General features: G+C 39.7%; 1 protein-coding gene across 20 annotated transcripts in view; it reads right to left on the bottom strand.

The window, feature by feature from the left end:
- Positions 1-18,037, bottom strand: part of ARHGEF9 (Cdc42 guanine nucleotide exchange factor 9) — a 554,493-nt gene that overhangs the window by 91,690 nt on the left and 444,766 nt on the right. For 19 of the 20 annotated variants that reach the window (XM_070366260.1, XM_070366259.1, XM_070366262.1 and 16 more), the window contains one exon: positions 14,246-14,437. The exons of the other annotated variant lie outside the window; for it this stretch is intronic. In XM_070366260.1, the coding sequence (XP_070222361.1) occupies positions 14,246-14,437 (192 nt within the window). The remainder of the gene's footprint in view (positions 1-14,245; positions 14,438-18,037) is intronic. 20 annotated transcript variants of the gene reach the window in all.

Raw genomic sequence — 18,037 nt, 5'->3', positions numbered from 1 at the left:
ATTTTACTGTTTTTAAACCCTCAGGGTTGATCTAAAAGTCTAAATCTAATACAGTGAGCTAGAATCAGTGCCTTATATGAGATACAAATCAAAATCATGACCTCCAGAGAAGATTCCAAAGACTTGTGGGAAATAAGATTAATCAAAGAACCTCTGAATCAACTATGGTTTTAAAAAACCTTTAGGGAAAGGGCTGTGCAAACCTGGACCTCGGTGACTCTATCTATAAAATGTATATATCAGAAAAGATTTACAGGGCCTCATTCAACTCTGACTCGCTATAGATATCATATATTATTTTGCCTGGAAGCCTGAAAAGAGACTTGATATATGTCATGAAAATAATTTCAATATTATTAGGGAATGATAACCATGGTTGCCCTGTTCACAGCTGTATCTCTAGAGCTTTTCTTCTTTCATTTTTTTGTCCATGAAGTCTTTTTTTCAGATTAAATGAAACCATTAAAAAATAAGAGGATGACAGGAAGAAGATTTGCAATTTGGAAAACTGCCAAGGGATTAATATCTGGAATATACCAGGAACTCCTATAAATCAGCAAAAAAAAAAAAAAAAAAGAGAGAGAAACTACAGGAAAATGGGCAGAGGATAGGTAAAGGGCCTCGAGTGTCCAGGTGGTATGGATAGGTAGGGCCTAGAGCATCCAGAAAACCCTGGGCTGGTCACTAAAGGCCAATGAGCTGCCTTATCTTTTTAGTTTAGTATGCTATACAAATATTATTGTTTATTACAATGTGTTATTTTCTACATATACACCAAGATATAAAGACAATTGGGAATAAATCAGGATAGGCAAATAACAGAAAGAAAAAGTCAGGAAGTTTGAAAACTCCAGGCTTAAACATATCGAATGTAAATGTCTTGAAGCTATAGTATGAGAAACTCTGTCAGGTCTAGGAAGAATTCCTTGATGGTGTATGAGACACTAATACAAATGGCAAAGGACAACTAGTCTAGCTTTTCTAGAGGCATTTGAGGACAGAATTTATTTCACAGGTATCAAATGACTGAGATTGTCTTACTCAGAGAGTATTTAACTTTGTTTGACCTGTGTCTCAGTTTCCCTGATCACAATATGATTTCTGAAACAAGAGTAAATACCATAAGCCATTGGTCAAGATGGCCTAGAACTAAGCCAATTCTCTTTTATATCACTGTTTGAATTTAGAAAGAAGAATGTCATCTTTTCAGAGAACTCATTAAAAAATATACTTTCTTTTACTGGCCTCACTGAATAACTTTGATAAAAATAACTCTATTTCCTACTTCCACATTTGTAAAATGAGCGTTCAGTTCAGTTCAGTTCAGTCTCTCACTCGTGTCCGACTCTGTGACCCCATGAATCGCAGCACGCCAGCCTTCCCTGTCCATCACCAACTCCCGGAGTTCACTCAGACTCACGTCCATCGAGTCAGTGATGCCATCCAGCCATCTCATCCTCTGTCGTCCCCTTCTCCTCCTGCCCCCAATCCCTCCCAGCATCAGAGTCTTTTCCAATGAGTCAACTCTTCACATGAGGTGGCCAAAGTACTGGAGTTTTAGCTTTAGCATCCTTCCTTCCAAAGAACACTCAGGACTAATCTCCTTTAGAATGGACTGGTTGGATCTCCTTGCAGTCCAAGGGACTCTCAAAAGTCTTCTCCAACACCACAGTTCAAAAGCATCAATTCTTCGGCGCTAAGCTTTCTTCACAGTCCAACCCTCACATCCATACATGACTACTGGAAAAACCATAGCCTTGAATAGACAGACATTTGTTGGCAAAGTAATGTCTCTGCTTTTCAATATGCTATCTAGGTTGTAGTGTAACTTAAATGGTGAGGCACTTTCTGCTTCCAGGAGTAATTAATAAATGAATAAATAAATACAAAAAATGATTATTTTCTGATAGTGACTTTTTTCTATACTGAATACAATATTTATAGATCTCCCTTAACCTACAGAAAGAGTAGATACCATGCTCACACATTTGTGCATGAGTAAGACATGCCTCCATTGGTATCAGTGAGAAAATGGCAGAAAAGGCAGAAGTAACATGGATTACTATCACAGTGTTCTTTAGTGAGAGCATACCTAGATTTCACAGAATCAGAGAAAGTACTATCCAGACAGCACTTAAAGAGCAACTCTTCCAATCTGCTAATTTTAGAATTAGGGAACAAGTTCCAGGATGGAAAAGATTCACCTGAGGTTCCTCAGTCAGTCAGTGACTAAGGTGGGACGTAAACTTAGGAATCCCAATTCTGGTTTTGGTATTCTTTCTTATAAATCATATTGTTTCTCATAGCTTTTGGTTTAGAGGTGACACAACCCTGAGCTAAAATATTGTTTTTCTGACCCAGCTGGACACAGGTTTCTCTACCCTTCTTTTGTTCTAGCTAAATGTTCCTTTGACATCTGTGGTTGCAGGGGCAAAGAGATATTTCCCATTTAAACCATTAGCTTCAGCACCAAGAATAATTAAGAGATATGGAACTAAAATATCACCAAAAAAAACTTTGTTAGGTTAGTTGGACTGGGAAATTTCTCAAAGCAGGGAATGACACTCCATCTTTTGGAAAGATAAATTCTTGCATTGCTGTCCTGAGCCCATGCCCAAGAAATTTGGGAAAAGAGGCCAAGATATTTGAAAGTTGAGAATAAAATCCATCTAAGACTTAACAGATTTATACTGGGCCAGTATTTGAGAACTCTAGGAAAGTAATTTTGTTTCTTAGAGATTCAGTCTACTGACCTCAAAAATAGTTATGACAATAATAACCTATTTCCTGTATGAAAATGAAATGTCAAGATGTAAATGTACTTTGCCAAAGCGTACATACACATGTGCACTTGTAATTAAATCTGACTTTCAAAAATACTTATTGAGCATCTACCATCTGCCAACTACTGTGCCAGGTGCTGAGTATGCATCAGTAAATAAATGAAGAAAACTGTCCCTCATGGAATTTACTTTATAGTAGGGGAGAATGAGAAATAGATGGAGAAACAACTTTATTTTCTTGGGCTCCAAAATCACTGCAGATGGTGTGTGCAGCCATGAAATTAAAAGACGCTTGCTCCTTGGAAGAAAAGCTATGACAAACCTAGAGAGCATATTAAAAAGCAGACATTACTTTGCCGACAAAGTTCCATCTAGTCAAAGCTATGCTTTTTCCAGTAGTCATGTATGGATGTGGGAGTTGGACCATAAAGAAAGCTGAGTGCCAAAGAATTGATGCTTTTGAACTGTGGTGTTGGAGAAGACTCTTGAGAGTCCCTTGGACAGCAAGGAGATCCAACCAGTCAATCCTAAAGGAAATCAGTCCTGAATATTCATTGGAAGGACTGATGCTGAAGCTGAAGTTCCAATACTATGGCCACCTGATGAGAACTGACTCATTGGAAAAGACCCTGATACTGGGAAACATTGAAGGCAGGAGGAGAATGGGACGACAGAGGATGAGACAGTTGAATGGCATCACCAACTCAATGGACGAGTCAGAGCAAGCTCCAGGAGTTGTGATGGACAGGGAAGATTGGAGCGCTGCAGTCTATGGGGTTGTGAAGAGTCGGACATGACTGAGCGGCTGCACTGAACTGAACTGAGGTAGGACTATTTTAGGCAGAAGGGAAAGCCAGTGGAAAGGCTATGAGTGGGGAGCATATCAGGCCTTTTTAAGGAACAACAGTAGGCCATTGTGGCTAAAATAGTGAGAGCACATGGGAAAGGAGCAAGAGATGAAGTCACAGAAGTAAGGAAATGTTGATCACACAGGTTTGTAAGTAATAATGAGAACTTTGTCTTTGTCTTCTATTCAGGAGGGAAAGGTGTGCCACTGGAAAGTTTTTTTTTTCCAGTTATTATTATTTTTTTAAATTTTATTTTATTTTAAAACTTTACAAATTGTATTAGTTTTGCCAAATATCAAAATGAATCTGCCACAGGTATACATGTGTTCCCCATCCTGAACCCTCATCCCTCCTCCCTCCCCATACCATCCCTCTGGGTCATCCCAGTGCACTAGCCCCAAGCATCCAGTATTGTGCATCAAACCTGGACTGGCGACTCGTTTCATACATGATATTATACATGTTTCAATGCCATTCTCCCAAATCTTCCCACCCTCTCCCTCTTCCACAGAGTCCATAAGACTGTTCTATACATCAGTGTCTCTTTTGCTATCTTGTACACAGGGTTATTGTTACCATCTTTCTAAATTCCATATATATGCGTTAGTGTACTGTATTGGTGTTTTTCTTTCTGGCTTACTTCACTCTGTATAATAGGCTCCAGTTTCATCCACCTCATTAGAACTGATTCAAATGTATTCTTTTTAATGGCTGAGTAATACTCCATTGTGTATATGTACCACTGCTTTCTTATCCATTCATCTGCTGATGGACATCTAGGTTGCTTCCATGTCCTGGCTATTATAAACAGCGCTGCGATGAACATTTGGGTTACATGTGTCTCTTTCCTTTCTGGTTTCCTCAGTGTGTATGCCCAGCAGTGGGATTGCTGGATCATAAGGCAGTTCTATTTCCAGTTTTTTAAGGAATCTCCACACTGTTCTCCATAGTGGCTGTACTAGTTTGCATTCCCACCAGCAGTGTAAGAGGGTTCCCTTTGCTCCACACCCTCTCCAGCATTATTGCTTGTAGATTTTTGGATCACAGCGATTCTGACTGGTGTGAAATGGTACCTCATAGTGGTTTTGAGCAGAGAAGTGATATAAACTGACTTAGATATATTATCCCTTGGCTGCTTAGTAAAGAACAGAATGTACTAACTTGTATTAGAGCTTATAAGACAGCTATCATTTTAAAAAATTTGTATTGGGGTATATTTGATTTACAGTGTTGTGCTATTTTCAGGTATACAGCAAGGTGACTATTATATGTAAACATATACTGACTCTTTTTTTGGATTCTTTTCCTATGTAGGCCGAACATTTCCCTGGTGGCTCAGATGGTAAAGTGTCTGCCTACGATGCAGGAGACGTGGGTTCGATCCCTGGGTAGGGAAGATGCCCTGGAGAAGGAAATGGCAACCCACTCCAGCATTCTAGCCTTGAAAATCCCACAGACAGAGGAGCCTAGTAGGCTACAGTCCACGGGATCGCAAAGAGTCAGACACGACTGAGTGACTTCACTTTACTTCACTTTCACTTTCACCTATATAGGCCATTCCAGAATATTGGGTACAGTTCCCTATGCTATACAGTAGGTCCTAATTAGTTATCTATTTTATATATAGTAGTGTGCAGAGGTCAGTCCCAGTCTTCTAATTTATCCCTCCCCTCCTTACCGCTCAAAAACCATAAGTTTCTTTTCTATGTCTGTAACTGTCTGTTCTATAGATAAGTTCATTTATGGCCTTTTTTAGAATTCCACATATAAGCAATATCATATATTTGTCTTTCTCTTTAACTTACATCACTCAGTATGACAATCCCTAGATCCATTCATGTTGGTACAAATAGCATTATTTTGTTATTTTTTATGGCTTATTAATATTCCATTGTATATATGTACCACAAAATTATTAATCCATTCCTCTTGATGATGGACATTTAGGCAACTTCCATATCCAGGCTATTGTAAATAGTTTAAGATAATTATCATTTTATAGCAGTGCTCCACACACTTTAATATGTATTGTAAGTCAAATGTTAACCTAGTTAAAATGCAGATTTGAACTCATGTCTGGAATAGAGTTAAAGATTCTGAATTTCTTAAAAACTCAAGGTGATTCATATGCTGTTGGTCAAGGGCAGAACAATTTGAGGGTAGGAGATATGTCCAAGGCCTGGCAAAGAGCAGAGCTCCACTAAATTTTTGCTGAATGAATGATATATCAGTGGTTTGATGCCCAATTTAACTAACACATTCTAGAGGGTAATTAAAAAAAAATTAACCGTTTGTAAGAAGACAGGAGGAAGAGAAAAAGATAAAAGAGAGGCATGGATGGATAGGCAAACAGAAGAAAAGGGAAAGAAGGAAAGAAAAACCACATTTCCCCAAATACTTATAATATTAGATTTACTTAATTTCCTCAATGAACTTAAGAGTTTGGTAAAATGAAGCCAGCTTTTTCACTCTCCTCTTTCACTTTCATCAAGAGGCTCTTTAGATCCTCTTCACTTTCTGCCATAAGGGTGGTATCATCTGCATATCTGAGGTTATTGATATATCCCCCAGCAATCTGGATTCCAGCTTGTGCTTCATCCAGCCTAGCAGTTCGCATGATGTACTCTGCATATAAGTTAAATAACCAGGGTGACAATATACAGCCTTGACATACTCCTTTCCCAATTTGGAACCAGTCCATTGTTCCATGTCCTGATCTAACTGTTGCTTCTTGACCTGCATAGAGATTTCTTAGGAGGCAGGTAAAGTGGTTTGGTATTTCCATTTCTTTAAGAATTTTCTACAGATTGTTGTGATCCACACAGTTAAAGGCTTTGGTGTAGTCAATAAAGCAGAAGTAGATATTTTTCTGGAACTCTCTTGCTTTTTTGACGATCCAACAGATGTTGACAATTTGATCTCTGGTTCCTCTGCCTTTTCTAAATCCAGCTTGAACATCTGAAAGTTCTCAGTTCACCTACTGTTGAAGCATAGCTTGGGGAATTTTGAGCATTACTTTGCTAGCATGTGAGATGAGTGCAATTGTATGATAGTTTGAACATTCTTTGGCATTTCCTTTCTTTGGGATTGGAATGAAAACTGACGTCTTCCAGTCCTGTGGCCACTGCTGAGTTCTCCAAATTTGTTGGTACATTGAATGCAGCACTTTAACGGCATAATCTTTCAGAATTTGAAATAGCTCAGCTGGAATTCTATCACCTCCACTAGCTTTGTTCGTAGTGATGCTTGCTAAGGCCCACTTGACTTCACACTCCAGGATGTCTGGCTCTAGGTGAGTAATCACACCATTGTGGTTATCTGGTTAATTAAATCTTTTTTCTATAGTTCTTTTGTGTATTCTTGCCACCTCTTCTTAATATCTTCTGTTTCTGTTAGGTCCATACCGTTTCTGTCCTTTATCGTGCCCATCTTTGCATGAAATGTTCCCTTGGTGTCTCTAGTTTTCTTGAAGAGATCTCTAGTCTTTCCATTCTAGTGTTTTCCTCTGTTTCTTTGCGTTGATCACTTAAGAAGGCTTTCTTATCTCTCCTTGCTATTCTTTGGAACTCTGCATTCAGATGGATATATCCTTCCTTTTCTCCTTTGCATTTCGCTTCTATTCTTTTCTCAGCCATTTGTAAGGTCCCCTCAGACAACAATTTTGCCTTTGTGCATTTCTTTCTCTTGGGGATAGTTTTGATCACTGCCTTCTGTACGATGTCATGAACTTCCATCCATACTTCTTCAGGCACTCTGTCTGTCAGATCTAATCCCTTGAATCTAGTCGTTACTTCAACTGTATAATCATAAGGGATTTGATTTAGGTCATACTTAGTGGTTTTCCCTACTTTCTTCAATATAAACCTGAATTTTGCAATGAGGAGTTCATGATCTGAACTACAGTCACCTCCTGGTCTTTTTGCTGACTGTATAGAGTTTCTCCAACCACGGCTAAAAAGAATGTAATCAATCTGATTACAGTAGTGACCGTTTGGTGATGCCTATACATAGAGTGCTCTCTTGTGTTGTTGGAAGAGGGTGTTTGCTATGATCAGTGCATTCTCTTGGCAAAACTCTGTTAGCCTTTGCCCTGTTTCATTTTGTTCTCTAAGGCCACACTTGCCTGTTACTCTGGGTATCTCTTGACTTCCTACTTTTGCATTCAAGTCCCTTATGATGAAAAGGACATCCTTTTTGTGGTGTTAGTTCTAGAAGGTCTTGTAGGTCATCATAGAACCATTCAACTTCAACTTCTTCAGCATTAGTGGTTGGGCATAGACTTGGATTACTGTGATATTGAATGGTCTGCCTTGGAAGGGGACAGAGTTCATTCTGTCTTTTTTCAGATCACACCCAAGTACTGCATTTTGGACTCTTTTGTTGACTATGAGGGCTACTCCATTTCTTCTAAGGGATTCTTGCCCAGGATAGTAGATATAATGGTCATCTGAATTAAATTTTCCCATTCCTGTTCATTTTTGTTCACTGATTCCTAAAATGTCTATGTTCACTCTTGCTGTCTCCTGTTTGACCACTTTAAATTTACCTTGATTGCTGGTTCCTATGCATTTTTGTTCTTTACAACATCAGACTTTACTTCCATTAGCAGTCACATGCACAACTGTGCATTGTTTTAACTTTGGTTCATTCTTTACTCTTTCTAGAGCTATTTCTCCACTCTTCTCCAGTAGCATATTGGGCATCTATCGACCTGGAGAGTTTATCTTTCAGTATCATAAAATTTTGCCTTTTCATACTGTTCATGGGTTGTCAAGACAAGAATACTAAAGTGGTTTGTCATTCCCTTCTCCAGGGGAATATGTTTTCGCAGAAATATCCACCATGACCCGTCCACCTTGGGTGGCCCTACACAGCATGCCTCATATTTTCACTGAATTAGACAAGGCCATGATCCATGTGATCAGTTTGTTTAGTTTTCTGTGACTGTCATTTTCATCCTGTCTGACCTCTGACAGATAGGACTAAGAGGTTGTGGAAGCTCTTTGATGGGAGAGACTGGCTCTGGGGAATCTAGGTTTTGTCTGATGTGCGGGGTTGTGCTCAATAAATCTTTAATCCAGTTTTCACTTTAAGTATGGGGGCTGCATTCCCTGAAGCAAACCTATGTTAGGTGTAATGGTCAGATCAGATAAGTCGCTCAGTCATGTCCGACTCTTTGAGACCCCATGAATCGCAGCACGGCAGGCCTCCCTCTCCATCACCAACTCCCGGAGTTCACTCAGACTCACATCCATCAAGTCAGTGATGCCATCCAGCCATCTCATCCTCTGTCGTCCCCTTCTCCTCCAGCCCCCAATCCCTCCCAGCATCAGAGTCTTTTCCAATGAGTCAACTCTTCACATGAGGTGGTCAAAGTACTGGAGTTTCAGCTTTAGCATCATTCTTTCCGAAGAAATCCCAGGGCTGATCTCCTTCAGAATGGACTGGTTGTATCTCCTTGCAGTCCAAGGGACTCTCAAGAATCTTCTCCAACACCACAGTTCAAAAGCATCAATTCTTCGGCGCTCAGCCTTCTTCACAGTCCAACTCTCACATCCATACACGACCACAGGAAAAACCATAGCCTTGACTAGACGAAACTTTGTTGGCAAAGTAATGTCTCTGCTTTTGAATATGCTACCTAGGTTGTTCATAACTTTCCTTCCAAGGAGTAAGTGTATTTAATTTCATGGCTGCAATCACCATCTGCAGTGATTTTGGAGCCCCCCAAAATAAAGTCTGACACTGTTTCCACTGTTTCCGCATCTATTTCCCATGAAGTGATGGGACCAGATGCCATGATCTTCATTTTCTGAATGTTGAGCTTTAAGCCAACTTTTTCACTCTCCACTTTCACTTTCATCAAGAGGCTTTTGAGTACCTCTTCACTTTCTGCCATAAGGGTGGTGTCATCTGCATATCTAAGGTTATTGATATTTCTCCCGGCAATCTTGATTCCAGCTTGTGTTTCTTCCAGTCCAGCGTTTCTCATGATGTACTCTGCATATAAGTTCAATAAGCAGGGTGACAGTATACAGCCTTGACATACTCCTTTTCCTATTTGGAACCAGTCTGTTCTTCCATGTCCAGTTCTAAGTGTTGCTTCCTGACCTGCATACAGATTTCTCAAGAGGCAGGTCAGGTGGTCTGGTATTCCCATCTCTTTCAGAATTTTCCATAGTTTATTGTGATCCACAAAGTCAAAGGTTTTGGCATAGTCAATAAAGCAGAAATAGATGTTTTTCTGGAACTCTCTTGCTTTTTCCATGATCCAGCAGATGTTGGCAATTTGATCTCTGGTTCCTCTGCCTTTTCTAAAACCAGCTTGAGCATCAGGAACTTCATGGTTCAGGTATTGCTGAAGCCTGGCTTGGAAAATTTTAAGCATTACTTTACTACGTGTGAGATGAGTGCAATTGTGCGGTAGTTTGAGCATTTTTTGGCATTGCCTTTCCTTGGGATTGGAATGAAAACTGATCTTTTCCAGTCCTGTGGCCACTGCTGAGTTTTCCAAATTTGCTGGCATATTGAGTGCAGCACTTTCACAGCATCATCTTTCAGGATTTGGAATAGCTCAACTGGAATTCTATCACCTCCACTAGCTTTCTTTGCAGTGATGCTTTCTAAAGCCCACTTGACTTCACATTCCAGGATCTCTGGCTCTAGGTGAGTGATCACACCATCGTGATTATCTGGGTCATGAAGATCTTTTTTGTACAGTTCTTCTGTGTATTCTTTCCACCTCTTCTTAATATCTTCTACTTCTGTTATGTCCATACCATTTCTGTCCTTTATCCAGCCCATCTTTGCATGAAATGTTCCTTTGGTATCTCTGATTTTCTTGAAGAGATCCCTAGTCTTTCCCATTCTGTTGTTTTCCTCTATTTCTTTGCATTGATTGCTGAAGAAGGCTTTCTTATCTCTTCTTGCTATTCTTTGGAACTCTGCATTCAAATGCTTCTATCTTTCCTTTTCTCCTTTGCTTTTCACTTCTCTTCTTTTCACAGCTATTTGTAAGGCCTCCCCAGATAGCTATTTTGCTTTTTTGCATTTCTTTTCCATGGGGATGGTCTTGATCCCTGTCTCCTGTACAATGTCACGAACCTCATTCCACAGTTCATCAGGCACTCTATCTGTCAGATCTAGGCCCTTAAATCTATTCTCACTTCCACTGTATAATCATAAGGGATTTGATTTAGGTCATACCTGAATGGTCTAGTGGTTTTCCCTACTTTCTTCAATTCAAGTCTGAATTTGGCAATAAGGAGTTCATGATCTGAGCCACAGTCAGCTCCCGGTGTTGTTTTTGCTGACTGTATAGAGCTTCTCCATCTTTGGCTGCAAAGAATATAATCAATCTGATTTCGGTGTTGACCATCTGGTGATGTCCATGTATAGAGTCTTCTCTTGTGTTGTTGGAAGAGGGTGTTTTTTATGACCAGTGCATTTTCTTGGCAAAACTCTCTTAGTCTTTGCCCAGCTTCATTCTGTATTCCAAGGCCAAATTTGCCTGTTACTCCAGGTGTTTCTTGACTTCCTACTTTTGCATTCCAGTCCCCTATAATGAAAAGGACATCTTTTTTGGGTGTTAGTTCTAAAAGGTCTTGGAGGTCTTCATAGAACCGTTCAACTTCAGCTTCTTCAGCATTACTGGTTGGGTCATAGACTTGGATTACTGTGATATCGAATGGTGTAATGGTAACCTCCTTCAAAAGGGCTTATGCCAGTACTGTTGTATTCAGTGCCCCTGGCCCTGTGTCAGGCCACTGTCGACCCATGCCTCCACAATATCATGATGTCATATGATAGCTGTCCTTCTCTGTCTGACTTCATTCAGTATGACAATAAATAGATCCATCCATGTTGCTGCAAATGGCATTATTTCATTCTCTTTAATGCCTGCTGAAGCCCCAATACTTTCGCCACTTGATGTGAAGAACTGACTCATTGGAAAAGACCCTGATGCTGGGAAATATTGAAGGCAGGAAGAGAAGGGGACAAGACACGATGAGATGGTTGGATGGCACCACTGACTCAATGAATACGAGTTTGAGCAAGCTCCAGGAGTTGGTGACTGACAAGAAAGCCTGGCATCCATGGGGTTGCAAATAGTTGGACATGACTGAGTGACTGAACTGAACTGAAAATGAAACTCACTGGAGAAATCATAAAATCAAAGGTTATAGGAGTAAAGGGCACCTTCAAGGCCACAAGTTAATTAGTGACTAAGTTAAGACGTGAAAGCCAGCACTCCATGTCTACAGAGCCCTTGTTGTTTCTATCCTACATTATTGCTTTGAGGAAGTGGAAGAAGATAAACTTCAACCTTCCTGGACGGGGTGAGAAAAGGAGTTTAGGTGAAGAAAGTTAAGGCCCAAAGTCCTTGGCCTTAATATCTTCACATGCAGTTGTTGTTGGTATTAGTTACATGTGGATATTTAAATTAAAATGAAATAAAATTTACAATTCCATTTCTCAGTCATACTAGCCACATCTCAAATGCTCAGCAGCCACAAATGGTTGACCAGTGGCTACTGTAATAGGGAGTACAGATATACAACTTGTTCATCACTGCAAAAAGTTCTACTATGCAGCACTACAGAAACAAGGACTTTACATTCCCACCAACAATGCAAGAGGGTTCCCTTTTCTCTATATTCTCTCCAGCATTTATCGTTTGTAGGTTTTTTGATGATGTCCATTCTACCAGTGTAAGGTAATACATCATTGTGGTTTTGATTTGCATCTCTAATAATTAGTAATATTGAGCATCTTTTCATGTGCTTCTTGGCTATCTGCATATCTTCTTTAGAGAAATGCCTATTTAGGTCTTCTACCCATTTTTTGATTGTGTTGTTTTTTTGTTATTGAGCTGCATGAGCTATTTGTGTACTTTGGAGGTTACTCCCTTGACAGTTGCTTTATTTGCAAATATTTTCTCCCACACTGAGGGTTGTCTTTTCATCTTGTTTATGGATTTCTTTGTTGTGCAAAAGATTTTACAGTCACTAAGAGGAACAGTATGGAGGTTTCTTAAAAAATAAAAACAGGACCACAGTGCTGTGCTGTGATTAGTCACCCAGTAATGTCTGACTCTTTATGACCCCATAGACTGTAGCCTGCCAGGCTCCTCTATCCATGGGGATTCTCCAGGCAAGAATACTAGAGTGGATTGCCATGCCCTCCTCCAGGGGATCTTCCCAAACCAGGGATCACACCCAGGTCTTCCATATTGCAAGAGGTTTCTTTACCATCTGAGCCTCCAGGGAAGCCCAAGAATACTGGAGTGGGTAGCCTATCCTTTCTCCAGGGGAATTACCCAACCTAGAAATCAAATTGGGGTCTCCTGCATTGCAGGCAGATTCTTTATCAGCTGAGCTACCAGGGAAGCCCCAGAACCACCATATGACCCAGCAATTCCATACTGGGCATATACCATAAGGAAACCACAGTTCAAAAAGACATTCACCCCATTCTTCATTGTAGCACTGTTTACAATAGCCAGGACATGGAAGCAACCTAAATGTCCAAAGGCAGATGGATGGAAAAGAAGATGTGGTGTATATATACAATGGACTATTAGTCAGTCAAAAAGGAATGAAGTTGGATCTCTTGTAGAGACATGGATGAACCTAGAGTCTGTCATACAGAGTGAAGTAAGTCAGAAAGAATAAAACAAATATGGCATATCATTGTATATATGTGGAATCTAGAAAAATGGCACAGATGAACCTATTTGCAGGGCAGGAATAGAGACACAGATGTAGAGAAAGGACATGTGGACATGCAGCGGGGCAGGGAGAGGGGTGGGATAAAATGGAAGATTGGGATTGGCATACATATTAGACTGGCCAAAGAGTACGTTCAGGTTTTCCCCTAATACCTTACAGAAAAACTCAAATGAACTTTTTGCCCAATCCAATACACTATCATGTGTAAAAGAGATAGCTAGTGAGAAACTGCTATACATTACAGGGAGCTCAGCTCAGTGCTCTGAGGTGATCTAGATGGGAAGGATGAGGGGAGGTTGGGAGAGAGTTCCAAGAGGAAGGAGATATATGTATACATGTGGATATATGTATACATGTGGCTGGTTCCCTTTGTTATACAGCAGAAACTAACACAACATTGTGAGGCAACTACACCCCAATTAAAAAACAAGAAATAAGAACTCTGACATGTTTAACAAGCTTGCACAGGAACCTTGGTGTACTTTCAAGTTTGTAAACTACTGGCTTACCGAAATGTTTGTGTGCTATAATGAAGTCAGGCCCTTACATGGGGTGCCAACAACTGGATCAGAAGCCAAGAGGATACAGATAGAGATTCCAGCGAGGGGACAGAGGAAGGGAGGGAGGGGGGGAGAGAGAATATGAATATGCATATGAAAGTTAGACAAACAGATAGATAGCAAAAAGGGGAGAAGTAAACAGAGGGAGAGTAATCCCAAGGGAGCAGTTTCATCCACTGAACAGAGTCTAGATCAGTCCAGCTACTTTTTCTAACACCTTGGGACTGTCACAGGTATAGCCCAGGAAGGTTGTCATTTCTTCATGGAAGTGTTCTCTATCTTATCCTAAGGGCCCTCACATGGACCATCAGAGTTGGGCCTACCTCACAAATGTCCTTTAGGTGCTTGATGTAATGACGCTCGGTGCTCATGATCTCATTGATGACGTTGGCCCGCATCTGGTCCCGGTTTTGGAGTGGCCGGCCCAGACAGAGGCAGTCTGAGTTGGGGTCCAGGTGCCCATTCTGAACGTCACTGGGCCCTTCCTCTACCCCATCCTCCTGGTTCACCCATAGCTGTAGAGGCAGGCAGAAGAAGAAGAATGGGTTAGCTTCCTTCTTTGAGAAATTTTCAGCCAAGTAGAAAAAGGATAAACTAAAATATTCAGGTATTCATAGAGCCAGAACCTTCAACCAGAGCCCTCTTAAACTGAATGCCAGGACCAGCTCTAGGGTGACTTGTTGGACTTATCTATGAGTCTATACCTCTCTAGGCCTTTAGTGACCTATCCATAAAATGGAGGATGGAGAAGAGTAGGACTAAATCATCTCTAAGAGACTTCTTGGCTAGGAAGGTTTCAGAGGAGAAAAGAGTTATGGCAAGCAGAACTCATTTGTGCTGGAGCATATTGAGCCATCACAGCTGGATCAACAAATACATATTAAATTATAATATTGGGAGGTGAAGGGTCCAAGATGGTGACATTAGAAGACCCTGATCTCACCTCCTCCCATGGATACACCAAATCTACACCTATATAGAGAGCAATTTTAAAACTGGACTTCATTTTATTTTTATAGAGCAATTTTTGAGGGGTGATTGGATAGTTACTGCACATAAAAGGACCAGATAGAAATAGGTAGTAAAGATGGAAACATGATATCCATGAACCACACCTCTGAAGTAGCAATTTGCATGGTAAGGGATATTGCTGAGGGGCATAAGCAAAGACTCACCTAAACCCAGCAGTTTAAAGAGCAGACACACACACTTAGAGAACAAACTTATAGTTACCAGAGGAAAAGGATTGGGGAGGGATAGATTGGGAGTCTGGTACTGACAATGTACACACTGTTGTATTTAAAATAAACAACAAAAACCTACTGTATAGCACTGGGAACTGTTATATATCTGCTCAATATTCTGTAATAACTTAAAATAATTTGAAAAAGAATAGATACATGCATACATATAACTGAATCACTTTGCTCTACATCTGAAACACAACATTGTTAATCAATTATATTCCAACATAAAATGAAAACAAAGAAGTAAAAATAAAGAGCACCTAGACTATACAGTAAGAAAATCCATTTACTAACACAAAAGCTTCATTACCACTAAATCAATCTTACAAGAAATATTAACGGATCTTCTTCAAGTGGAAAAGAAAAGCTCATAAATAGAAATAAAATCTATTAAAGAAAAAATCTTAATGGTAAAGGCAAATATAGAAAAGGCAGTGTATTAGCCACTTAAAAAGCAATGAAGGCTAAAAGACAAAAGTAGAATAACCAACTATAACTATACTAATTTGTTAAGGGATACATAAAATAAAAAGAGGCAAAATGTGACATCAAAAATATAAAATGTGAGGTGAGGGAATAAAAGTGTAGTGCTTTGAGAATGCCTTCAAACTTTCACTGTAATAGACAGATATATGTTGTTGTTTGCTGTTCAGTCTCTAAGCTGTGGCCGATACTTTGTTATCACATGGACTACCTTCACTGTCTCCCAGAGTTTGCTCAAATTCATGTCTATTGATTCAGAGATGCTATCTAACCATATCATTCTCTGTCGCCCTCTCCTCCTTTTGCCTTCAGTCTTTCCCAGAATCAGGGTCTTTTCCAAAGAGTCAACTCTTCACATAAGATGGCCAAAGTATTGGAGCTTCAGCATCATTCCTTCCAATGAATATTCAGCGTTGATTTCCTTTAGGACTTACTTGTTTGACCTAATAGTCCAGGGGATTCTCAAGAGTCTTCTCCAGCACAGTTTAAAAGCATCAATTCTTTGGCCTTCAGCCTTATTTATGGTCCAACTCTCACATCTGTATATGATTGCTTGAAAAACCATAGTTTTGACTATACAGACCATTGTAGGCTAAGTGATGTCTCTGTTTCTTAATACATTATCTAGGTTTGTCATAGCTTTCCTTCCAAGGAGCAAGTGTCTTTTAATTTCATGGCTGCAGTCACCATCTGCAGTGATTTTGGAGCCCAAGAAAATTAAATCTGTCACTGCTTCCACTTTTTCCCATTCTAATTGCCATGAATTGATGGGCCCATATGCCAAGATCTTAGTTTCCTGAATGTTGAGTTTTAAGCAAGTTTTTTCACTCTCCTCTTTCACCCTCATGAAGAAGCTCTTTAGTTCCTCTTCACTTTCTACCATTAGCATGATATCATCTGCATATCTGAGGTTGTTGCTATTTCTCCCAGCAACCTTGATACCAGTTTGTGATTCATCAAACATGATATTTCACATGATGTACTCTGCATACAAATTATATAAACAGGGAATCAATATACAGCCTTGATATATTCCATTCCCAATTTGGAGCCAGTCAGCTTTTCCATGTAAGGTTCTAACTGTTGCTTCCTGACACATATAGGTTTTTCAGGAGACAGGTAAGGTGGTCTGGTATTCCCATCTCTTTAAGAATTTCTACAGTTTGTTGAGAACCACACAGTCAAAGGCTTTAGCATAGTCAATGAAGTAGATATTTTTCTGGAATTCCCTTGCTTTCTCTATGATCCAAGGAATGGTGACAAATTGGCCTCTGGTTCTTCTGCCTTTTCTAGACCCAACTTGTATCTCTGGAAGTTCTCAGTTCAGGTACTAGTGAAGCCTAGCTTGAAGCATTTTAAGCATAACCTTACTAGTATGTTAAATGAGCAATACTGTACAATAGTGTGAACATTCTTTGAAATTGCCTTACTTTGGGATTGGAATGAAAACTGACCTTTTCCAGTCCTGTGGCCACCTCTGAGTTTTCCAAATTTGCTGGCATATTGAGTGTACCATTTTCACAGCATCATCTTTTAGGATTTTATTTTTTTCAAATCAAATAGTTCAGCTGGAATTCTATCACTTCCACTAGCTTTGTTCATACTAATGCTTCCTAAGGTCCACTTGACTTCACACCACATCATGTCTGGATCTAGATGAATGACCACAATATCGTGGTTATTTGAGTCATAAAGACATTTTGTATAGATTCTCTGTGTATTCTTGCCACCTCTTCTTAATCTCTCCTGCTTCTGTTAGGTCCTTACTGTTTCTCTCCTTTATTATGCCCATTCTTGCATGATATATTCCCTTGATCACCTCAATTTTCTTGAAGAGGTCTCTAGTATTTCCCATTATATTATTTTCCTCTACTCATTTGCATTGTTCATTTAAGAGAGTCTTCTTAATCTCCCCTTGCTATTCTCTGGAACTCTTCATTCAGTTGGGTATATATTTCCTTTTCTCCCTTGCCTTTCACTTCTCTTCTTTCCTCAGCTATTTGTAAAGCCTCCTCAGACGACTTTGCCTTTTGCATTTCCTTGGTTTGTGGTAATTTTAGTCACTGCTTCCTGTACAATGTTATGAAACTCTCTCCATAGTTCTTTAGGCAATCTGTCTATCCGATCTAATTCCTTGAATCTATTTGTCACCTCCACTGTATAATCATAAGGGATTTGATTTAGGTTATACCTCAATGATCAAGGGGTTTTCCTTACTTTCTTCAATTTAAGCTTGAATTTTGCAATAAGGAGTTGATGATCTGATCTACAGTCAACTCCAGGTCTTGCTTTTGTTGACTGTGTACTGTTTCTTAATCTTAAGCTTCAAAGAATATAGTCAAACTGAATTCAGTATTGACAATCTGGTGATGTCTATGTGTAGAG

The sequence above is a fragment of the Bos mutus genome, chromosome X (assembly GCF_027580195.1).
Source record: "Bos mutus isolate GX-2022 chromosome X, NWIPB_WYAK_1.1, whole genome shotgun sequence".
Taxonomy (NCBI): domain Eukaryota; kingdom Metazoa; phylum Chordata; class Mammalia; order Artiodactyla; family Bovidae; genus Bos; species Bos mutus.
Note: the sequence above shows the minus strand (reverse complement) of the source record. Positions and strands in the feature narration are given on the sequence as shown.